The sequence below is a fragment of the Euprymna scolopes genome, chromosome 25 (assembly GCF_053919585.1).
Source record: "Euprymna scolopes isolate OS-2025 chromosome 25, ASM5391958v1, whole genome shotgun sequence".
NCBI lineage: Eukaryota > Metazoa > Mollusca > Cephalopoda > Sepiida > Sepiolidae > Euprymna > Euprymna scolopes.
Genome location: NC_136506.1, coordinates 51,874,663 through 51,901,494, shown reverse-complemented (window position 1 = coordinate 51,901,494; position 26,832 = coordinate 51,874,663). Strand labels below are relative to the sequence as shown.

Genomic DNA, 26,832 nt, shown 5'->3' with positions numbered 1-26,832 from the left:
GAGTGTGAAGAATACTACGAACTACTACGACACATTGCCATTCAAATTCCAGTGATGATTAATGGTCATTATCAGCGAGAAGCGACTGTTGCGATAACGCAAATTCATTTGCACGGGTTATCGAAAGAGATGGAGAGTACTGGAAATCTGGAGAAACTTGTTGTCACATAGAATCCAGGCATCACCACTGATTGTTGCCAGTACATAACCTCTGATCTGTATGAGAAATTCTAGGGTCAGAACTAATAAATGTAGAAAACTGTGCAAAAAGCAAGAAAAAAACTTGGATAAGTACATAAGTCAGAAAACAAAAAGATTGATATCTGCAGCTAGAGATATTTCAAAGAAGAACAATACAGGAAATAATACAGCCATAAACAAAAAGACAAAGTGAGAAAAGATGGGAAGAAAAAGTGCTACATGGACGACACATAAGAATGATAAAAAAATAATCATGAATTACCAGGCTAAGAAAAGAGTATATGAACAGAGAAATAGGATCTCTACTGACAGCTGCACAGAACAACGCGATTAAAACGAACCACATTAAAGTCAAAATAGATAAAACACTGGAAAATAGTAAATGTATACTCTTTGGACTAATAGATAAAACGATAAACCATATAATAAGAGAATGCATCAAACTAGCCCCAAAAGAAATATAAAGCACTGACTAGGAACCCTGCAGACGACTGCACATTAAATATGCGGACAAATAAAACTGAATATAGTACTGGAAAACGAAAATCCTATAATTCTTTTGGGAGATGGAAATATAAACAGATACACTTATCCAAACAAGAAGACCGGGCGCCATTGTAATTAAAAAGAAGAAAATAAATTTCCAAATTGTACAGATTGAATGAACAGTAAATCCCTATTTTTAAGGAGAAAGTATAATGCATGGACGTTTATTTAAAATTCAATATAGGCGTTTTCATGCGCGACCAGTTCTTTAGATCGATTAAGAATCGCATCAGCTGATTTCGCAAGAAACTATTACGGAATGGTAGTCATAACTTTACACATTTGTCCTTCAAGTTCTTCTGAATTTTCTTTTTTTGTTGAGTAGACTTGCTCTTTCAGCCAACCCCATAGAGAGAAAAAAATTCCAGGGAATTGAGTCAAGACTTCTGACCAACCATTCGTGCGAACCGCGAGGACCCATCCACCTTCCAAGGAATTGGGCATTCAACACGAACAACAATAGCAAAATGTGTAGATGTTGCGTGATGAAATTTGGCCAATTATTAATGCTTGGCATGATATTAAAGATTTAATTTTTATGCAATATGGAGCTCGTCTAAACATTGCTATTGCTGTTTTTTTGTTTAAAAAAAAACAAAACAAAAAAAAAAACAGAACCAATATGCAGAACTTGCCAAAGAATTGAAAGGAATATGGAATCTGAAGAAAATCAATACCATCCTAATAATTGTAGGAGCATTAGAAACAGTCCCAAAGAAGTTAGTGCAAAGACTTGGAGGAATCAGAATCAAACGAAAGATTGAGACTATGCAACGGAGATTAATGCTAAAAGCAAAGGGACACCCTCAAATGCGGAAACCAATCCATATAAGTGACAAATGCTAACTGGCCATGTAGAAACTGCAACGGAAGCAAAACAAAAAGGTGCAGCCAAGAAAACTGAAACTGCAAAATTTTAAATAGATTCCCCTCCTCCCCAAATGTAGTGTTGGCATCGAATAGCAGCACACCAAATACTCAAGAAAGATCAAGGAGGATAGAAAGACCGAGGAGGAAAGAAAGATCAAGGAGGATAGAAAGACCGAGGAGAAAAGAAAGATCAAGGAGGATAGAAAGACCGAGGAGAAAAAACACGAACCAAACCTTTACTGACTCGAAAGGACTCGGACCGAGAGGAGGTTTGTTGCCTTCCAAATTCTAGTGCAGACCAATGGTCACTTCCAGCGAAAAATCAATGGGAAACGATTGTTGTGATAACGCAAATTCATTTGCAAATTCATTATAGAAAGAGTTAAAGAATGCTGGAAATCTAAGGAAACTTGTTGTTCTCAGACTCCAGGGAACACCATTAGATCTTGTCAGTGATGATGACCTGTGTAAGAACGTATACTAATAAGTACAATTAACAAAGTGTATCCATATTTACTGAATGGAAACACTAATTTATGACGTCAATAACAAAATGTAAAAAAACGCGTTCGTTCTCCACAGTTTTCATATTGATATTTCATGTTCCACTAACGAGGAACGTTTCTTCTTATCACAGAACGAACCTGTATTCTTGTATTCACTTTTGGCTTCCTAAATACTAATTTTGTTTAGTTGCATCTTAATCACACCTCATATTTTAAAGGTTGCACTATTCACTAATGTATTTATCAATATTTGGGAACAAACTCTAAATTCACCGGGTAATTATCACTTTTGCATATCATCTTTGGTTTTTGCACGACCTCAATAAAAAATTAACAATGAAAACAGTATTATTATGATTGTTTAACTGTAATACGGTAATCTAAATAATGTTTATTACTAGAAAACTTTACTTGTATACATAAAAGCATATTTTTAATATGAGGATTTCAAGTGTGCGAAAGAGAAGAATACAGAGGAAGATAGACAGAGAGATAAAGAGAGATCAAAATAGAGCCATAGAGGGGATGTGAGAAAAATGGGCTTTATATAATTACCTGAAAAGAGCTCAGCATCATCTCCAGAGTGAGCAGCACCAATTCGGCCATGGCACTGAGCTGATCTGGTTGCAAGGAGAATATAATGTGACAACCGAACAACGGAATCAGAATCAACGTTGATTTGGCCAATCGCCTGAAAGAAAGTTCAAAGAATTTACGTTAGTCAATAAACGTTGATCAATAAATGTTGATCAATAAATGTTGGTCAATAAATGTTGATCAATAAATGTTGATCAATAAATGTTGATCAATAAATGTTGGTCAATAAATGTTGATCAATAAATGTTGATCAATAAATGTTGATCAATAAATGTTGATCAATAAATGTTGATCAATAAATGTTGGTCAATAAATGTTGATCAATAAATGTTGATCAATAAATGTTGGTCAATTCTATCAAAAACCAACATTTGCAATTTCTGTAAGATTTAATTTTGAAGAAACAAAGGAATTTCATGCTTATCCTAAATGACTCATAAATTAAGACGTAAATATCTCTTATTAAGTAGAAGAATACCCGCCCCAGGAGTACATTTCATTGGCCGAATAGTTTTGCACCACTTTTATGTCACTTACAAAAATTCAAATCTAATGATCCTAAGCCGTATGATCATTTTAACCCATTTTTAGCCGTATGTCTAAGATGATACTTTTTAGCCGTATGTCTAAAATGATAATTTTTAGCCGTATGTCTAAGATGATAATTTTTAGCCGTATGTCTAAGATTATAATTTTTAGCCGTATGTCTAAGATGATAATTTTTAGCCGTATGTCTAAGATGATAATTATTAGTCGTATGTCTAAGATGATCATTTTTAGTCGTATGTCTAAGATGATAATTTTTAGCTGTATGTCTAAGATGATAATTTTTAGCCGTATGTCTAAGATGATAATTTTTAGTCGTATGTCTAAGATGATAATATTTAGCTGTATGTCTAAGATGAGAATTTTTAGCTGTATGTCTAAGATGATAATTTTTAGTCGTATGTCTAAGATGGTAATTTTTAATCGTATGTAAAAGATGATAATTTTTAGTCGTATGTCTAAGATGATAATTTTTAGCTGTATGTCTAAGATGATAATTTTTAGTCGTATGTCTAAGATGATAATTTTTAGCTGTATGTCTAAGATGATAATTTTTAGCTGTATGTCTAAGATGATAATTTTTAGTCGTATGTCTAAGATGATAATTTTTAGCAGTATGTCTAAAGTGATACTTTTTAGTCGTATGTCTAAGATGATAATTTTTAGTCGTATGTCAAAGATGACAATTTTTAGTCGTATGTCTAAGATGATAATTTTTAGCTGTATGTCTAAGATGATAATTTTACGTCGTATGTCTAAGATTATAATTTTTAGCTGTATGTCTAAGATGATAATTTTTAGCGGTATGTCTAAGATGATAATTTTTAGCTGTATGTCTAAGATTATAATTTTTAGCTGTATGTCTAAGATGATAATTTTTAGTCGTATGTTAAAGATGATAATTATTAGCCGTATGTCTAAGATGATAAATTTTAGCCGTATGTCTAAGATGATAATTTTAAGTCGTATGTCTAAGATGATAATTTTTAGTCGTATGTCTAAGATGATAATTTTTAGCTGTATGTCTAAGATGATAATTTTTAGTCGTATGTCTAAGATGATACTTTTTAGCTGTATGTCTAAGATGATAAATTTAGCTGTATGTCTAAGATGATAATGTTTAGTCGTATGTCTAAGATGATAATTTTTAGTCGTATGTCTAAGATGATAATTTTTAGATGTATGTCTAAGATGATAATTTTTAGCCGTATGTCTAAGATTATAATTTTTAGTCGTATGTCTAAGATGATAATTTTTAGCTGTATGTCTAAGATGATAATTCTTAGTCGTATGGTAATTTTTAATCGTAAGATGGTAATTTTTAATCGTATGTCAAAGATGATAATTTTTAGTAGTATGTCTAAGATGATAATTTTTAGCTGTATGTCTAAGATGATAATTTTTAGTCTATGATAATTTTTAGCTGTATGTCTAAGATGATAATTTTTAGTCTATGATAATTTTTAGCTGTATGTCTAAGATTATAATTTTTAGCTGTATGTCTAAGATGATAATGTTTAGTCGTATGTCTAAGATGATACATTTTAGCTGTATGTCTAAGATGATAATTTTTAGCTGTATGTCTAAGATGATAATTTTTAGTCGTATGTCTAAGATGATAATTATTAGCAGTATGTCTAAGATGATACTTTTTAGTCGTATGTCTAAGATGATAATTTTTAGTCGTATGTCAAAGATGACAATTTTTTGCCGTATGTCTGAGATGATAATTTTAAGCTGTATGTCTAAGATGATAATTTTTAGCCGTATGTCTAAGATTATAATTTTTGGCTGTATGTCTAAGATGACAATTTTTAGCTGTATGTCTAAGATGATAATTTTTAGTCGTATGTCTAAAATGATCATTTTTAGCGGTATGTCTAAGATAATAATTTTTAGCCGTATGTCTAAGATGATAATTTTTATTCGTATGTCTAAGATGATAATTTTTAGTCGTATGTCTAAGATGATAATTTTAAGCTGTATATCTAAGATGATAATTTGTAATCGTATGTCTAAGATGATAATTTTTAATCGTATGTCTAAGATGATAATTTTTGCCGTATGTCTAAGATGATAATTTTTAGCCGTATGTCTAAGATGATAATTTTTAGCCGTATGTCTAAGATGATAATTTTTAGTCGTATGTCCAAGATGATAATTTTTAGTCGTATGTCTAAGATTATAATTTTAAGCTGTATATCTAAGATGATAATTTTTAGTCGTATGTCTAAGATAGTAATTTTTAGCTGTATGTCTAAGATGATAATTTTAAGTCGTATGTCTAAGATGATAATTTTTAGCCGTATGTCTAAGATGGTAATTTTTAGCCGTATGTCTAAGATGATAATTTTTAGCCGTATGTCTAAGATGATTATTTTAAGCTGTATGTCTAAGATGATAATTTTTAGCCGTATGTCTAAGATGATAATTTTTAGCCGTATGTCTAAGATGATAATTTTTAGCCGTATGTCTAAGAAGATAATTTTTAGCCGTATGTCTAAGATGATAATTTTTGTCGTATGTCTAAGATTATAATTTTTAGTCGTATGTCTAAGATGATAATTTTTAGCTGTATGACTAAGATGATAATTTTTAGCCGTATGTCTAAGATGATAATTTTTAGTCGTATGTCTAAGATGACAATTTTAAGCTGTATGTCTAAGATGATAATTTTTAGCTGTATGTCTAAGATGATAATTTTTAATCGTATGTCTAAGATGGTAATTTTTAGTCGTATGTCAAAGATTATAATTTATAGTCGTATGTCTAAGATGATAATTTTTAGTCGTATGTCTAAGATGATAATTTTTAGCTGTATGTCTAAGATGATAATTTTTAGCTGTATGTCTAAGATGATAATTTTTAGTCGTATGTCTAAGATGATAAATGTAAGTCGTATGTCTAAGATGATAATTTTTAGTCGTATGTCAAAGATGATAATTTTTAGCTGTTTGTCTAAGATGATAATTTTTAGCTGTATGTCTAAGATGATAATTTTTAGCCGTATGTCTAAGATGATAATTTTTAGTCGTATGTAAGATGATAATTTTTAGCTGTATTTCTAAGATGATAATTTTTAGTAGTATGTCTAAGATAATAATTTTTAGCTCTATGTCTAAGATGATAATTTTTAGCCGTATTTCTAAGATGATAATTTTTAGCTGTATGTTTAAGATGATAATTTTTAGCTGTATGTCTAAGATGATAATTTTTAGCCGTATGTCTAAGATGATAATGTTTAGCCGTATGTCTAAGATGATAATTTTTAGTCGTATGTCTAAGATGATAATTTTTAGCTGTATGTCTAAGATGATAATTTGTTGCTGTATGTTAAAGATGATAATTTTTAGCCGTATGTCTAAGATGATAATTTTAAGTTGTATGTTTAAGATGATAAGTTTTAGCTGTATGTCTAAGATGATAATTTTTAGCTGTATGTCTAAGATGATAATTTTTAGTCGTATGTCTAAGATGAAAATTTTTAGTCGTATGCCTAAGATGATAATTTTTAGCCGTATGTCTAAGATTATAATTTTTAGCTGTATGTCTAACATGATAATTTTTAGCCGTATGTCTAAGATGATAGTTTTTAGCCGTATTTCTAAGATGATAATTTTTAGCCGTATGTCTAAGATGATAATTTTTAGCCGTATGTCTAAGATGATAATTTTTAGCCGTATGTCTAAGATTATAATTTTTAGCCGTATGTCTAAGATTATAATTTTTAGTCGTATGTCTAAGATGATAATTTTAAGCTGTATGTCTAAGATTATAATTTTTAGCTGTATGTCTAAGATGATAATTTTTAGTCGTATGTCTAAGATGATAATTGTTAGTCGTATGTCTAAGATTATAATTTTTAGTCGTATGTCTAAGATGATAATTTTTAGCTGTATGTCTAAGATGATAATTTTTAGTCGTATGTCTAAGATGATAATTTTTAGCTGTATGTCTAAGATGATAATTTGTAGCTGTGTCTAAGATGATAATTTTTAGCTGTATGTCTAAGATGATAATTTTTAGTCGTATGTCTAAGATGAAAATTTTTAGTCGTATGTCTTCGATTATAATTTTTAGTCGTATGTCTAAGATGTTAATTTTTAGCTGTATGTCTAAGATGATAATTTTTAGTAATATCTCTTAGATTATAATTTTTAGTCGTATGTCTAAGATTATAATTTTCAGCCGTATGTCTAAGATGATAATTTTTAGCCGTATGTCTAAGATGATAATTTTTAGCTGTATGTCTAAGATGATAATTTTTAGTCGTATGTCTAAGAGGATAATTTTTAGCCGTATGTCTAAGATGATAATGTTTAGTCGTATGTCTAAGATGATAATTTTTACCTGTATGTCTTAGATGATAATTTTAAGCTGTATGTCTAAGATTATATTTTTTAGCCGTATGTCTAAGATGATAATATTTAGTCGTATGTCTAAGATGATAATTTTTAGCTGTATGTCTAAGATGATAATTTTTAGTCGTATGTCTAAGATGATAATTTTTAGCTGTATGTCTAAGATGATAATTTTTAGCTGTATGTCTAAGATGATAATTTTTAGCCGTATGTCTAAGATGATAATTTTTAGTCGTATGTCTAAGATGAGAATTTTTAGCTGTATGTCTAAGATGATAATTTTAAGCTGTATGTCTTAGATGATAATTTTTAGCCGTATGTCTAAGATGATAATTTTCAGTCGTATGTCTAAGATGATAATTTTTAGCCGTATGTCTTAGATGATACTTTTTAGCTGTATGTCTAAGATGATAATTTTTAGCCGTATGTCTAAGATGATAATTTTTAACCGTATGTCTAAGATTATAATTTTTAGTCTTATGTCTAAGATGATAATTTTTAGCTATATGTCTAAGATGATAATTTTTAGTCGTATGTCTAAGATGATAATTTTTAGTCGTATGTCTAAGATGATAATTTTTAGTCGTATGTCTAAGATGATAATTTTTAGCTGTATGTCTAAGATGATAATTTTTAGCTGTATGTCTAAGATGATAATTTTTAGCCGTATGTCTAAGATGATAATTTTTAGTCGTATGTCTAAGATGATAAATTTTAGCTGTATGTCTAAGATGATAATTTTAAGCTGTATGTCTTAGATGATAATTTTTAGCCGTATGTCTAAGATGATAATTTTTAGTCGTATGTCTAAGATGATAATTTTTAGCCGTATGTCTTAGATGATACTTTTTAGCTGTATGTCTAAGATGATAATTTTTAGCCGTATGTCTAAGATGATAATTTTTAACCGTATGTCTAAGATTATAATTTTTAGTCTTATGTCTAAGATGATAATTTTTAGCTATATGTCTAAGATGATAATTTTTAGTCGTATGTCTAAGATGATAATTTTTAGTCGTATGTCTAAGATGATAATTTTTAGTCGTATGTCTAAGATGATAATTTTTAGTCGTATGTCTAAGATGATAATTTTTAGCCGTATGTCTAAGATGATAATTTTTAGCTGTAAGTCTAAGATGATAATTTTTAGCTGTTTGTCTAAGATGATAATTTTTAGCTGTATGTCTAAGATGATAATTTTTAGCCGTATGTCTAAGATGATAATTTTTAGTCGTATGTCTTAGATGATAATTTGTAGCTGTATGTCTAAGATGATAATTTTTAGTCGTATGTCTAAGATAATAATTGTTAGCTGTATGTCTAAGATGATAATTTTTAGCCGTATGTCTAAGATGATAATTTTTAGCCGTATGTCTAAGATGATAATTTTTAGCTGTATGTCTAAGATGATAATTTTTAGCCGTATGTCTAAGATGAAAATTTTTAGCCGTATGTCTAAGATGATAATTTTTAGTCGTATGTCTAAGATGATAATTTTTAGCTGTATGTCTAAGATGATAATTTTTAGCTTTATGTCTTAGATGATAATTTTTAGCTGTATGTCTAAGATGATAATTTTTAGTCGTATGTCTAAGATGATAATTTTTAGCCGTATGTCTTAGATGATACTTTTTAGCTGTATGTCTAAGATGATAATTTTTAGCCGTATGTCTAATATGATAATTTTTAACCGTATGTCTAAGATTATAATTTTTAGTCTTATGTCTAAGATGATATCTTTTAGCTGTATGTCTAAGATGATAATTTTTAGTCGTATGTCTAAGATGATAATTTTTAGTCGTATGTCTAAGATGATAAATTTTAGTCGTATGTCTAAGATGATAATTTTTAGCCGTATGTCTAAGATGATAATTTTTAGTCGTATGTCTAAGATGATAATTTTTAGTCGTATGTCTAAGATGATAATTTTTAGCCGTATGTCTAAGATGATAATTGTTTTTCGTATGTCTAAGATGATAATTTTTAGTCGTATGTCTAAGATGATAATTTTTAGCCGTATGTCTAAGATGATAATTGTTTTTCGTATGTCTAAGATGATAATTTTTAGTCGTATGTCTAAGATGATAATTTTTAGCTGTATGTCTAAGATGATAATTTTTAGTCGTATGTCTAAGATGATAATTTTTAGCTGTATGTCTAAGATGATAATTTTTAGCTGTATGTCTAAGATGATAATTTTTAGCCGTATGTCTAAGATGATAATTTTTAGTCGTATGTCTAAGATGATAATTTTTAGCTGTATGTCTAAGATGATAATTTTAAGCTGTATGTCTTAGATGATAATTTTTAGCCGTATGTCTAAGATGATAATTTTTAGTCGTATGTCTAAGATGATAATTTTTAGCCGTATGTCTTAGATGATACTTTTTAGCTGTATGTCTAAGATGATAATTTTTAGCCGTATGTCTATGATGATAATTTTTAACCGTATGTCTAAGATTATAATTTTTAGTCTTATGTCTAAGATGATAATTTTTAGCTATATGTCTAAGATGATAATTTTTAGTCGTATGTCTAAGATGATAATTTTTAGTCGTATGTCTAAGATGATAATTTTTAGTCGTATGTCTAAGATGATAATTTTTAGCTGTATGTCTAAGATGATAATTTTTAGCTGTATGTCTAAGATGATAATTTTTAGCCGTATGTCTAAGATGATAATTTTTAGTCGTATGTCTAAGATGATAAATTTTAGCTGTATGTCTAAGATGATAATTTTAAGCTGTATGTCTTAGATGATAATTTTTAGCCGTATGTCTAAGATGATAATTTTTAGTCGTATGTCTAAGATGATAATTTTTAGCCGTATGTCTTAGATGATACTTTTTAGCTGTATGTCTAAGATGATAATTTTTAGCCGTATGTCTAAGATGATAATTTTTAACCGTATGTCTAAGATTATAATTTTTAGTCTTATGTCTAAGATGATAATTTTTAGCTATATGTCTAAGATGATAATTTTTAGTCGTATGTCTAAGATGATAATTTTTAGTCGTATGTCTAAGATGATAATTTTTAGTCGTATGTCTAAGATGATAATTTTTAGTCGTATGTCTAAGATGATAATTTTTAGCCGTATGTCTAAGATGATAATTTTTAGCTGTAAGTCTAAGATGATAATTTTTAGCTGTTTGTCTAAGATGATAATTTTTAGCTGTATGTCTAAGATGATAATTTTTAGCCGTATGTCTAAGATGATAATTTTTAGTCGTATGTCTTAGATGATAATTTGTAGCTGTATGTCTAAGATGATAATTTTTAGTCGTATGTCTAAGATAATAATTGTTAGCTGTATGTCTAAGATGATAATTTTTAGCCGTATGTCTAAGATGATAATTTTTAGCCGTATGTCTAAGATGATAATTTTTAGCTGTATGTCTAAGATGATAATTTTTAGCCGTATGTCTAAGATGAAAATTTTTAGCCGTATGTCTAAGATGATAATTTTTAGTCGTATGTCTAAGATGATAATTTTTAGCTGTATGTCTAAGATGATAATTTTTAGCTTTATGTCTTAGATGATAATTTTTAGCTGTATGTCTAAGATGATAATTTTTAGTCGTATGTCTAAGATGATAATTTTTAGCCGTATGTCTTAGATGATACTTTTTAGCTGTATGTCTAAGATGATAATTTTTAGCCGTATGTCTAATATGATAATTTTTAACCGTATGTCTAAGATTATAATTTTTAGTCTTATGTCTAAGATGATATCTTTTAGCTGTATGTCTAAGATGATAATTTTTAGCTGTATGTCTAAGATGATAATTTTTAGTCGTATGTCTAAGATGATAAATTTTAGTCGTATGTCTAAGATGATAATTTTTAGCCGTATGTCTAAGATGATAATTTTTAGTCGTATGTCTAAGATGATAATTTTTAGTCGTATGTCTAAGATGATAATTTTTAGCCGTATGTCTAAGATGATAATTGTTTTTCGTATGTCTAAGATGATAATTTTTAGTCGTATGTCTAAGATGATAATTTTTAGCCGTATGTCTAAGATGATAATTGTTTTTCGTATGTCTAAGATGATAATTTTTAGTCGTATGTCTAAGATGATAATTTTTAGCTGTATGTCTAAGATTATAATTTTTAGCTGTATGTCTAAGATGATAATTTTTAGCCGTATGTCTAAGATTATAATTTTTAGTCTTATGTCTAAGATGATAATTTTTAGCTGTATGTCTAAGATGATAATTTTTAGCTGTATGTCTAAGATGATAATTTTTAGTCGTATGTCTAAGATGATAAATTTTAGTCGTATGTCTAAGATGATAATTTTTAGTCGTATGTCTAAGATGATAATTTTTAGCCGTATGTCTAAGATGATAATTTTTAGTCGTATGTCTAAGATGATAATTTTTAACCGTATGTCTAAGATTATAATTTTTAGTCTTATGTCTAAGATGATAATTTTTAGCTGTATGTCTAAGATGATAATTTTTAGCTGTATGTCTAAGATGATAATTTTTAGTCGTATGTCTAAGATGATAAATTTTAGTCCTATGTCTAAGATGATAATTTTTAGTCGTATGTCTAAGATTATAATTTTTAGCCGTATGTCTAAGATGATAATTTTTAGTCGTATGTCTAAGATGATAATTTTTAGTCGTATGTCTAAGATGATAATTTTTAGCCGTATGTCTAAGATGATAATTTTTTTTCGTATGTCTAAGATGATAATTTTTAGTCGTATGTCTAAGATGATAATTTTTAGCTGTATATCTAAGATGATAATTTTTAGCTGTATGTCTAAGATTATAATTTTTAGCTGTATGTCTAAGATGATAATTTTTAGCCGTATGTCTAAGATGATAATTTTTGGTCGTATGTCTAAGATTATAATGTTTAGCTGTATGTCTAAGATGATAATTTTTTAGCCATATGTCTAAGATGATAATTTTTAGTCGTATGTCTAAGATGATAATTTTTAGTCGTATGTCTAAGATGATAATTTTTAGCTGTATGTCTAAGATGATAATTTTTTAGCCGTATGTCTAAGCTGATAATTTTTAGTCGTATGTCTAAGATGATAATTTTTAGTCGTATGTCTAAGATGATAATTTTTAGCTGTATGTCTAAGATTATAATTTTTAGCTGTATGTCTAAGATGATAATTTTTAGCTGTAGGTCAAAGATGATAATTTTAGCCGTATGTCTAAGATGATAATTTTTAGCCGTATGTCTAAGATGATAATTTTTAGTCGTATCTAAGAGGATAATTTTTAGCTGTATGTCTAAGATGATAATTTTTAGCTGTATCTCTAAGACGATAATTTTTAGCCGTATGTCTAAGATGATAATTTTTAGCCGTATGTCTAAGATGATAATTTTTAGTCGTATGTCTAAGATGATAATTTTTAGCTGTATGTCTAAGATGATAATTTTTAGCTGTATGTCTTAGATGATAATTTTTAGCCGTATGTCTAAGATGATAATTTTTAGTCGTATGTCTAAGATGATAATTTTTAGCCGTATGTCTTAGATGATACTTTTTAGCTGTATGTCTAAGATGATAATTTTTAGCCGTATGTCTAAGATGATAATTTTTAACCGTATGTCTAAGATTATAATTTTTAGTCTTATGTCTAAGATGATAATTTTTAGCTATATGTCTAAGATGATAATTTTTAGTCGTATGTCTAAGATGATAATTTTTAGTCCTATGTCTAAGATGATAATTTTTAGTCGTATGTCTAAGATGATAATTTTTAGTCGTATGTCTAAGATGATAATTTTTAGCCGTATGTCTAAGATGATAATTTTTAGCTGTATGTCTAAGATGATAATTTTTAGCTGTTTGTCTAAGATGATAATTTTAAGCTGTATGTCTAAGATGATAATTTTTAGCCGTATGTCTAAGATGATAATTTTTAGTCGTATGTCTTAGATGATAATTTGTAGCTGTATGTCTAAGATGATAATTTTTAGTCGTATGTCTAAGATAATAATTGTTAGCTGTATGTCTAAGATGATAATTTTTAGCCGTATGTCTAAGATGATAATTTTTAGCCGTATGTCTAAGATGATAATTTTTAGCTGTATGTCTAAGATGATAATTTTTAGCCGTATGTCTAAGATGAAAATTTTTAGCCGTATGTCTAAGATGATAATTTTTAGTCGTATGTCTAAGATGATAATTTTTAGCTGTATGTCTAAGATGATAATTTTTAGCTTTATGTCTTAGATGATAATTTTTAGCCGAATGTCTAAGATGATAATTTTTAGTCGTATGTCTAAGATGATAATTTTTAGCCGTATGTCTTAGATGATACTTTTTAGCTGTATGTCTAAGATGATAATTTTTAGCCGTATGTCTAATATGATAATTTTTAACCGTATGTCTAAGATTATAATTTTTAGTCTTATGTCTAAGATGATATCTTTTAGCTGTATGTCTAAGATGATAATTTTTAGCTGTATGTCTAAGATGATAATTTTTAGTCGTATGTCTAAGATGATAAATTTTAGTCGTATGTCTAAGATGATAATTTTTAGCCGTATGTCTAAGATGATAAATTTAGTCGTATGTCTAAGATGATAATTTTTAGTCGTATGTCTAAGATGATAATTTTTAGCCGTATGTCTAAGATGATAATTGTTTTTCGTATGTCTAAGATGATAATTTTTAGTCGTATGTCAAAGATGATAATTTTTAGCCGTATGTCTAAGATGATAATTGTTTTTCGTATGTCTAAGATGATAATTTTTATTCGTATGTCTAAGATGATAATTTTTAGCTGTATGTCTAAGATTATAATTTTTAGCTGTATGTCTAAGATGATAATTTTTAGCCGTATGTCTAAGATTATAATTTTTAGTCTTATGTCTAAGATGATAATTTTTAGCTGTATGTCTAAGATGATAATTTTTAGTCGTATGTCTAAGATGATAATTTTTAGTCGTATGTCTAAGATGATAAATTTTAGTCGTATGTCTAAGATGATAATTTTTAGTCGTATGTCTAAGATGATAATTTTTAGCCGTATGTCTAAGATGATAATTTTTAGTCGTATGTCTAAGATGATAATTTTTAACCGTATGTCTAAGATTATAATTTTTAGTCTTATGTCTAAGATGATAATTTTTAGCTGTATGTCTAAGATGATAATTTTTAGCTGTATGTCTAAGATGATAATTTTTAGTCGTATGTCTAAGATGATAAATTTTTGTCGTATGTCTAAGATGATAATTTTTAGTCGTATGTCTAAGATTATAATTTTTAGCCGTATGTCTAAGATGATAATTTTTAGTCGTATGTCTAAGATGATAATTTTTAGTCGTATGTCTAAGATGATAATTTTTAGCCGTATGTCTAAGATGATAATTTTTTTTCGTATGTCTAAGATGATAATTTTTAGTCATATGTCTAAGATGATAATTTTTAGTCGTATGTCTAAGATGATAATTTTTAGCTGTATATCTAAGATGATAATTTTTAGCTGTATGTCTAAGATTATAATTTTTAGCTGTATGTCTAAGATGATAATTTTTAGCCGTATGTCTAAGATGATAATTTTTAGTCGTATGTCTAAGATTATAATTTTTAGCTGTATGTCTAAGATGATAATTTTTTAGCCATATGTCTAAGATGATAATTTTTAGTCGTATGTCTAAGATGATAATTTTTAGTCGTATGTCTAAGATGATAATTTTTAGCTGTATGTCTAAGATGATAATTTTTTAGCCGTATGTCTAAGCTGATAATTTTTAGTCGTATGTCTAAGATGATAATTTTTAGTCGTATGTCTAAGATGATAATTTTTAGCTGTATGTCTAAGATTATAATTTTTAGCTGTATGTCTAAGATGATAATTTTTAGCTGTAGGTCAAAGATGATAATTTAAGCCGTATGTCTAAGATGATAATTTTTAGCCGTATGTCTAAGATGATAATTTTTAGTCGTATCTAAGAGGATAATTTTTAGCTGTATGTCTAAGATGATAATTTTTAGCTGTATCTCTAAGACGATAATTTTTAGCCGTATGTCTAAGATGATAATTTTTAGCCGTATGTCTAAGATGATAATTTTTAGTCTTATGTCTAAGATGATAATTTGTAGCTGTATGTCTAAGATGATAATTTTAGCTGTATGTCTTAGATGATAATTTTTAGCCGTATGTCTAAGATGATAATTTTTAGTCGTATGTCTAAGATGATAATTTTTAGCCGTATGTCTAAGATGATAATTTTAAGCTGTATGTCTAAGATGATAATTTTTAGCCGTATGTCTAAGATGATAATTTTTTGCTGTATGTCTAAGATTATAATTTTTAGTCGTATATCTAAGATTATAATTTTTAGCTGTATGTCTAAGATGATAATTTTTAGCTGTATGTCTAAGATGATAATTTGTAGTCGTATGTCTAAGATGATAATTTTTAGCTGTATGTCTAAGATAATAATTTTTAGTCGTATGTCTAAGATAATAATTTTTAGCTGTATGTCTAAGATGATAATTTTTAGCCGTATGTCTAAGATGATAATTTTTAGCTGTATGTCTAAGATGATAATTTTTAGCCGTATGTCTAAGATGATAATTTTTAGCCGTCTGTCTAAGATGATAATTTTTAGTCTTATGTCTAAGATGATAATTTGTAGCTGTATGTCTAAGATGATAATTTTTGCTGTATGTCTTAGATGATAATTTTTAGCCGTATGTCTAAGATGATAATTTTTAGTCGTATGTCTAAGATGATAATTTTTAGCCGTATGTCTAAGATGATAATTTTAAGCTGTATGTCTAAGATGATACTTTTTACCCGTATGTCTAAGATGATAATTTTTTGCTGTATGTCTAAGATTATAATTTTTAGTCGTATATCTAAGATTATAATTTTTAGCTGTATGTCTAAGATGATAATTTTTAGCTGTATGTCTAAGATGATAATTTTTAGCTGTTTGTCTAAGATGATAATTTTTAGCTGTATGTCTAAGATGATAATTTTTAGCCGTATGTCTAAGATGATAATTTTTACTCGTATGTCTAAGATGATAATTTGTAGCTGTATGTCTAAGATGATAATTTTTAGTCGTATGTCTAAGATAATAATTGTTAGCTGTATGTCTAAGATTATAATTTTTAGCCGTATGTCTAAGATGATAATTTTTAGCCGTATGTCTAAGATGATAATTTTTAGCTGTATGTCTAAGATGATAATTTTTAGCCGTATGTCTAAGATGATAATTTTTAGCCGTAAGTCTAAGATGATAATTTTTAGTCGTATGTCTAAGATGATAATTTTTAGCTGTATGTCTAAGATGATAATTTTTAGCTGTATGTCTTAGATGATAATTTTTAGCCGTATGTCTAAGATGATAATTTTTAGTCGTATGTCTAAGATGATAATTTTTAGCCGTATGTCTTAGATGATACTTTTTAGCTGTATGTCTAAGATGATAATTTTTAGCCGTATGTCTAAGATGATAATTTTTAGCCGTATGTCTAAGATGATAATTTTTAGCTGTATGTCGAAGATGATAATTTTTAGCTGTTTGTCTAAGATGATTATTTTTAGCTGTATGTCTAAGATGATAATTTTTAGCCGTATGTCTAAGATGATAATTTTTAGTCGTATGTCTTAGATGATAATTTGTAGCTGTATGTCTAAGATTATAATTTTTAGTCGAATGTCTAAGATAATAATTGTTAGCTGTATGTCTAAGATGATAATTTTTTGCCGTATGTCTAAGATGATAATTTTTAGCAGTATGTCTAAGATGATAATTTTTAGCTGTATGTCTAAGATGATAATTTTTAGCCGTATGTCTAAGATGATAATTTTTAGCCGTATGTCTAAGATGATAATTTTTAGTCGTATGTCTAAGATTATAATTTTTAGCTGTATGTCTAAGGTGATAATTTTTAGCTGTATGTCTTAGATGATAATTTTTAGCCGTATGTCTAAGATGATAATTTTTAGTCGTATGTCTAAGATGATAATTTTTAGCCGTATGTCTTAGATGATACTTTTTAGCTGTATGTCTAAGATGATAATTTTTAGCCGTATGTCTAAGATGATAATTTTTAACCGTATGTCTAAGATTATAATTTTTAGTCTTATGTCTAAGATGATAATTTTTAGCTGTATGTCTAAGATGATAATTTTTAGCTGTATGTCTAAGATGATAATTTTTAGTCGTATGTCTAAGATGATAAGTTTTAGTCGTATGTCTAAGATGATAATTTTTAGTCGTATGTCTAAGATGATAATTTTTAGCCGTATGTCTAAGATGATAATTTTTAGTCGTATGTCTAAGATGATAATTTTTAGTCGTATGTCTAAGATGATAATTTTTAGCCGTATGTCTAAGATGATAATTGTTTTTCGTATGTCTAAGATGATAATTTTTAGTCGTATGTCTAAGATGATAATTTTTAGTCGTATGTCTAAGATGATAATTTTTAGCTGTATATCTAAGATGATAATTTTTAGCTGTATGTCTAAGATTATAATTTTTAGCTGTATGTCTAAGATGATAATTTTTAGCCGTATGTCTAAGATGATAATTTTTAGTCGTATGTCTAAGATTATAATTTTTAGCTGTATGTCTAAGATGATAGTTTTTTAGCCGTATGTCTAAGATGATAATTTTTAGTCGTATGTCTAAGATGATAATTTTTAGTCGTATGTCTAAGATTATAATTTTTAGCTGTATGTCTAAGATGATAATTTTTTAGCCGTATGGCTTAAGATGATAATTTTTAGTCGTATGTCTAAGATGATAATTTTTAGCTGTATGTCTAAGATGATAATTTTTAGCCGTATGTCTAAGATGATAATTTTTAGTCGTATGTCTAAGATGATAATTTTTAGTCGTATGTCTAAGATGATAATTTTTAGCTGTATGTCTAAGATGATAATTTTTAGCCGTATGTCTAAGATGATAATTTTTAGTCGTATGTCTAAGATGATAATTTTTAGTCGTATGTCTAAGATGATAATTTTTAGTCGTATGTCTAAGATGATAATTTTTAGTCGTATGTCTAAGATGATAATTTTTAGCTGTATGTCTAAGATGATAATTGTTAGCCGTATGTCTAAGATGATAATTTTTAGTCGTATGTCTAAGATGATAATTTTTAGCTGTATGTCTAAGATGATAATTTTTTGCCGTATCTCTAAGATGATAATTTTTATCCGTATGTCTAAGATTATAATTTTGAATTAAATCGATTACATGATTTTGATTTGTGAAAATTTCTTGAATTTAATGTTTCAGAAGAAATTTCAATTTAAAGAATTTTGCTTAAATAGTGTCTCATGATCAACTTTATAGCCAACTGCCATATTTGAACAAAGTGAAATTTAAGGGAAATTTATTTATTGATGCCTTATACATATGGTGAACATGAATAAAAAATCAGAATTATCTGAATTTTCGAAGAAGATAAAGAACAAATCGGAGACATGGAAACCAATGAACAAAAATAGTAAAAAAAAACTTTTTCAGACATTAAAAATCTGCACTTACATGTATCACATGTAATAAAAAGACGAACGTTCAAATTAACAAGCCTTAAAATATAACACCGATTTGTGTTTGTTAGCTTTCAAATCCTTCCAATATAAATCATACATCATTTAAAAAATATTTTAAAACTTTTACTTTGATTTTGTAATATTTGAGAATACATAATTTTTACTTTTTAAAAAAATATCATTCATATAAAACGAATCATATTCTCAAATCACTGGTTTCCTGACTACAAAATCAATAATTGATTCTGTTGCATAATTTTTATTTGTGGGACTTTATTCCCACTCAGAATAATTATATTCCATTTCACGGAATAAGAAACAGCCAAAATTGATTTTCCTCACCTTAAAAACTGACCTCCGTATAACTCTGTTATCATGGTGAAGCTAGTCAATAGGAACTAACTGTTTACACCAAAAGGAAAAATCAAGAATCTAACGATCTGTGCATCATATAAATATTCAAACTCAACACAAATGAAGGCCTTAAAAGTCAATTGTACTATCTTTGAGACAAAGCCATAGAAATTAAAGAGCTAATATCGTAGCAATTGTCCGTTAATTTTCAGAGAGAATAATATGCAAAACGGATCTATAATTGGAAGCAGCTAACAGTAAAATGCCTCACTTCGGCCTCAGAATAAAAATAAATGATGTGTTTGTCGACGTGTTTACATAAAAAACTGTTTTGATAAAATATAGAGGACAGTCCAATATATTAATATTATAATAATGCTTTAAATCATTTCATGCTTTCTATACGAATTTATGTGCAATATTTTTTCCTTCATGTGTTAAGGTAATTCATTCGAAAGTATCACAAAAAATAATCAAATAACTGACATCTATAAAAAGCGTTATATAAAAGGCCATTAACGCTAATAACTCGTGACAAGTGTCCATGGATTTTAAGGGAGCATAAAATTGATGAAGGGAAAATTATTCCTTATTAGCATGACATTAAATGCTCTTCCATATCGGAAACAAAATAAATGACATCTATAAAAAGGGTCATATATAGTTTCAGTCGCGCTAATAAATCGTGACAAGTGTCCATAAATTTTAAAGGAGCATTTTTAAATTTTAAAACATTGAGGAAGGAAAAATAATTCCTAACTAGTATGAAAGTAAAACGCTTTTCCGTAAAAATAATTGAATTCGTTCGAATGTATGCAACATATAAAAACGTCATATATATAGTTTCAGTTACACTAATAAATCGTGAGAAGTGTCCATAAATTTTATTCAGACATAACATTGGGAAAGGAACAATAATTTCTTACTAGCTTGAATGAAAACGCCCTCCCTTAAAACAATTGAGTTCGTTCCAAGATGTCGTAAATAAGCAAATAAGTGATATCTGTAAAAAGTGTTATATATTGGTTCTGTATGGCTAATAAACTGTGACAAGTGTCTATGGATTTTCAGGGAGTCTAACATTAGTGAAGGGATCATTATTATTTACTAGCATGAAGGTAAATGCTTTTCTGTAAAAATAATTGTTCTTGGACTTCGGGTCGGGATCAAAGTATAGTATCTGTTCTTCAGATAATTTGTACCAGTCAATGGAGGGGAAACCCTCTATACTGGGACACTTATTATTTTGGGTCACAGCCAGAGTGTCCCCTTTTTACTCTACTTTTAGGGGAGCTGGTTTAACCCCACATTAAACAACGGCCTTGTGCCTAATTTGCTTTGGTGGGAAAGCAAATAAACACAAAAAATAAGTGAGTTCGTTCAAACGTATCACAAATGCAAAAAGCCAATAAATGGTATATATAAAATGCGCTGTATATAGGTTAAGTCAGTCTCATAACAATTGTCCATAGATTTTGATAGAACATAACATTGATGAAGGGACAATTATTTCTAACTAGTATTAAATAAATGCATCTCCATGAAAATAATTAAATATGCTCGAAAGTAACGCAAACAAAATAAGCAAATAAATGTCATCTATAAAAAGCGCTACGTACTATACTAATAAACTATACTAATAAACTATACTAATAAACTATACTAATAAACCGTGACAAGTGTTATAAAGGTTTTAAACGAGCATGACATTGAAAAATGGCAACTAATACTAACTAGGAAGAAGTAAAACCCCTTTCCGTAACGATGATTCAATGCGTTCAAATGTCTCGCAACCAATAAAGCAAATAAATATATAAATCACTATGTATAGCTTCAGTAACGCTAACATCCTAGCAATTGTCCGTTAATTTTCAGAGAGACTAATATTGACAAAGGTACCTGCGTGAAGTTAAATGCTCTTCCGAATAAATACTTAATTTCAGTCGAAAGTATCACAAACAAAATGAGTAAATAAATTACATCTACAAAAAAAGCGCAACATCTAGTTTAATAGAGCGTACATGGATGGAGATACAATTATTCTTAAATATCATCAAAGTAAATGCATTCATGTAAGAATAATTAAATGTGTTTGAAAGTACCAAACAAATAGAAAATGACATGAACTATCCAATTATGGGCTTGTTAAAATGAATTAACTGTGCATAATCAAGGCATCTTTTAATATATTAAAGTTATTAAAAAGAATTAGTTGCGATTGATAAATAAATTATTCATTTAAAGTGTCTTTAAAATGAATTAATTATTTAAATTATTCATTTAAAATATTTTTAAAATGAATTAATTATTTAAATTATTCATTTAATTTTTTTAATGAATTAATTATTTAAATTATTCATTTAAAGTGTTTTTGAAATTAATTAATTATTTAAATTATTCATTTAAAGTGTTTTTAAAATGAATTTATTATTTAAATTATTCATTTAATTTTTTAAAAAATGAATTAATTATTTAAATTATTCATTTAAAGTGTTTTTGAAACGAATTAATTATTTAAATTATTCATTTAAAGTGTTTTTAAAATTAATTAATTATTTAAATTATTCATTTAAAGTGTTTTTAAAATGAATTAATTATTTAAATTATTCATTTAAAGTGTTTTTAAAATGAATTAATAATCAAATAGTAAAATAATCTATAATCTAAGAGTTACTAAATCTATTATTGCAAATAAAGAAGATTATTAAAATTAATTACTAATTTCAGATTATTAAAATTAATTACTAATTACAAATGATTAATCCTTTTATTAATTAATTTGTCAATAGAACGATTATTAAAACGAATACATTGTTAAATAAAATTATTTTTTTTTAATGAAACGAGTTATTAACTGAATTAATTGCATAAGATTATAATTATATATATTATTTAAAATAAATAGTTATGTACATATGTATACACGCACACACACACTCACACACATACACGCACACACACACACTCACACACATACACACACACACACACACACATATATATATATTATATTCATATACTTGTTAAAATATAAAAATAACATACACTGAGCTTTAAAAGTCTAACTATTAATAATATACATTCATTTATATCTGAAGATTAGAAAATATTGATTACGTCGGTTTCTAAACCTAAAATAATGGTAAGCAGTCCCTAGTCACGTATGTCAGACTCTCATCAATTCTGTTTATAGATGTCTCCCGGAAATGGCGTCTCGCACGCTGCATAGAACTCTGTTATGTTTTCGGTTGTTCATTTAATTTTTATTTCTGTAAACCTCTGTTTATATATTCAGCCAAGCTTTGCTGGGACCCTATGTACTGTTCATAACTTCATGTGCATATGTATATATATTTATATAAAAAAGTTTGACTCATATTTAAGAAGCCTACATCTAAAATTTCAAATGTTTAGACTCAAAATTGGCTGAATAGTTTGCTAGAGACCGCAAAGGTCAAATCCTTTGAACTTTGACCCCTTGGTAGCCAAATTATCGGCCAAAAACCTATTAAAAAGCTTGCCCTATGTCTGAATACATTTTATCTAAAATTTTTAATGTTTAGACCAAAAAGTGTCTGAGAGGTCCAATGTTTTAAAACCTTTTTTACCCCAACATTTATTAACATTATTTAACATTTATTATTTAGCATTTATTATTTAACATTTATTATTTAACATTTATTAACATTTATTATTTAACATTTATTAACATTTATTATTTAACATTTATTGCTTTGAACTCAAATCAAGTTAAAAAGTTTGATCCATGTCCAAGGAACCTACATCTAATATTTAAAATATTTAGACCTAAAATTGGCGAAAGAGTTTGCTACAGTTTTCAAAGGTCAAAATCCTTGAACTTTGACCTCTTGACAGACAAATTTCTGGCCAAAAACGGATTTAAAAGATTTTACCAATTCTTAATACCCGTTATATGAAATGTCGAGTTTGTAGACTGAAAATTAACAGAGTAATTTGGTAGGGAAATGTAGACACACAGACACAGCAATATTACGTTATATATATATATATATATATATATATATATATATATATATATATATATATATATATATGAGCTGCATCAATCGCTTTATTGCAGATTAGTAAAATATCAATATTTAACTAAATATATGTCACAACAAAATGAATATTATATCATCAAACAGACTGCTTTAATTTAGTTTTAGTTATTTCCAATTTAATTTTACTGATTTAATTTGGTTTAGTTATTTCCAAAATTTTATTCAGTCATGCGATATTCACGAAGTTATGATATTTTATTCTTTATCAAAGAATTTTCACTGTCCATCGCTTTATTGCAGGTCTCTTAAAATGTTTTTTTTAGGGCAAAATGCAATGCCTTATCTTGCTAATTTTACTTTTTATTATATTTTTCTGTCAAACAACAATAAACAAAAGCATATCCTCGGTATAAGCATACTATAAATTAATTATTTGTTTGATCTTAAAAGGAGTTATGGCTATAGCAACTTCAACTATGTTCCTCCACAAGGCACCCTTTGAAGTAAATTGCTCTCCTCCCTCATTAACTCCTCTTTTTAATATTGACCAAAGATATTCAATGAGGTTAAGGTCTGGAGAACACGGTGATCAAGTCATGAATCCCATAGATTTAAGGAAGGCTGCAGTTGCCCCAAGCAGAATGGGATGGAATATTGTCATGTACAAAAATCATCTGAAAGCGGTGTGACAATGGTAGATCATCTCGCCATGATTATCCAAAAAGCCGCGCACGCATTGCTGGTAAGCTTTACACCATCGGACACTCGGAATCGTCCAATCAACTTATCCCCAAGGATTCCCGGCGAAAATATGATATCTCCACCTCCTTGTTGGCGATGAACTCGGTAACGGGTCAAAGTTAAGTTCGGGTTTCAAAATTTGGTCCATCTATCCAGACCGTCAAGAGTAACATGGGCTTCATCCCTAAATAGAACCTGTTGGAAATTTTGGGAAATAACTGACCTTAAAGCAGCCCTTTGATGGTACAATTTTTATTTTTTTGTGACGTACATTTAGTGAAATATTGATATTTTACTAATTTGCAATAAAGCGATTGACACAGTATCTTGGGTTGAGCATATTGGGAAGTGATATACAAATTACCATTAGCGTATTAAGCGATGCTCTTTGTGTAGACAAATTGAGCTCAGGTATTTGGACAATGTCAAAACATTGTTAATTCACTGCCTGCATAGCAGCAGCCGAATAGCGCAACGGTTAGAAGCCCCGACTGTCGTTTGGGCGGTCGGGGTTCGACCTGGCTTTAGCGAAACAGTATTATATGTGGAACATATTTAAACACAGATTTTCTGATTATAAATATATTTTTTTATTGATTTTTTAAAACGAGTAATACGGTAAACTTTTTAAAAAATTAACAAGAAAATCCAAGTTTATAATCGATAAAACTAAACAGTAAATTGTCTAGGATTTTGTAGCGCAAGAGTTGAACTATAATACACATGGTCCGGGCTTCCATTCCTAAATAGACACAGTCGAGCTACACTGATGAGAGATAGCAACCTCGAGACATGCATGTTTGTAGATTAGTGTTTTAAAATGATACAAAAGTAAATAAATATAATAACGTCAAAATAAAATATGGCCGATTTTCTAAGTAAAACGAACTTCGAGGCGAAGACGATACTTAACCGTATTTATCGTTGAAAAAATCAACAAGAAATTCTATTTTTACACACACACACACACACACACACACACACACACGCACACACACATATATATATATATGGAGGAATAATGAAAAGGGACATGAAAAGGCATATTTAAAATACAGAGAAAATACATAAAATACACGAAAAAAGAATTATTATAACATGGATCTTGAACTGGAAGCCATGTTTAATTTCAGAAGATTTTCCGATGGGCAGTTATTCCATATAATTCCTAGAGATAAAGTCTTCTCAGTGGCCAGCTGTTCGGTACAGGTTCTGCACTTTATAATTTTGCATCCAAAGAGCAAAAGATTTTTCCGGTGTTGACACAAAAAATATGTGCTGGAATGCTAAGAGATTTATGGAGCAATTTTGCTTTCTGATTGATGAATAGCAGAACGTGAATTAATTTGATTCGTCAGTTCCTATCAGCAGCCGTTATAAATAGAATCTCCCAACTTTGAGGTAGCATACCCTCATTAAATATCCAAATTATTGCAGCAATTAAGAAAAAAATAGATTCATCTTTTGATCATAGAAAACAATTCAACTAATGGAAATTGGAATCTTAGTTTACAACACTCTTTTCACAATAATCATATATTTTTGTTACTTATATCATTAGTCATAAAACAAATGACAGATTAAATAAATTGTTGACATTACAATATATATATATATATATATATATATATATATATAAACATCTGTGTAACGTTTGTAGGAGAGAACGCCATCAAAGTGCTCAATTAGAAAGAAAAATCAAAATAAGAGCGTAATATTATATATATATATATATATATATATATGTATAAGAGGTGGATGTAGTTTGCTTGAAGCATTATATAGTATGCAGAGGTAACGGAAAGACACAAGCTGAAGTAGGTAAGAAAGTTTTATTAATACAACTTACAAATACATGTGTACATATTCATATATTTCTTATACACATTATATTTATATTTGCACAGTGGTCACCTGGGAAAGTCGGTCTGGTGGTATATCCGTGTTATATAATATTTCGAGAAAGCTCCCTTCGTCAGATATTTATTTGACTTTGGTTCAAATGTGCTGTTGTAAACAGTAACAGTCCCGCGGCAAACAATTTCCCGGAACTTGTTGAAAGCAATTTTAATTTAATATGGTTAGGGTTTTTTTTGTTCATTTCTTTGTTTTATTTCTAATTTACTTTTTTATTTTTGTTTTTATTTATTTTATATATTTTGTTTCTATAATAGTTTATCTTTGGTTCAAACGTGCTTTTGTAAACAGTAACAGTCTAGCGGTAAACGATTGCCCGGCATTTGTTGATAGCATTTTAATTTTATATGATTAATTTTTTTTCTCTTAACTTTTTTATTTCTAATTTATTTATTTTTATATTTATATTTATAATTGTACCGCTTTCTACACATTCCATTAAAATAATATATATCTCTTCTTCTCTTCTCTCTATATAAATAAAATGAACTCATTTTTTCCCGTCGGATTTTGACCTTAATAGGATTAAAAATCAAGATATTTCATGCAAATATAATATGCACAAACGGCAGAACAATATCTGAGGTGTGTTATAGGCTTATTATTTCTCAAATTCCTCGATAATCTTAGATTTCTATACTTTTTCTGCTGAGAAGTCAGG

The 26,832-nt window shown here is 28.3% G+C and overlaps 1 protein-coding gene across 1 annotated transcript in view; it reads right to left on the bottom strand.

The window, feature by feature from the left end:
• The window catches only part of LOC145247348 (vasoactive intestinal polypeptide receptor-like), a 489,053-nt gene that overhangs the window by 21,764 nt on the left and 440,457 nt on the right, over window positions 1–26,832 (bottom strand). The window contains exon 11 of the mRNA XM_080109023.1: window positions 2,679–2,814. Within this exon, the coding sequence (XP_079965149.1) occupies window positions 2,679–2,814 (136 nt within the window). The remainder of the gene's footprint in view (window positions 1–2,678; window positions 2,815–26,832) is intronic.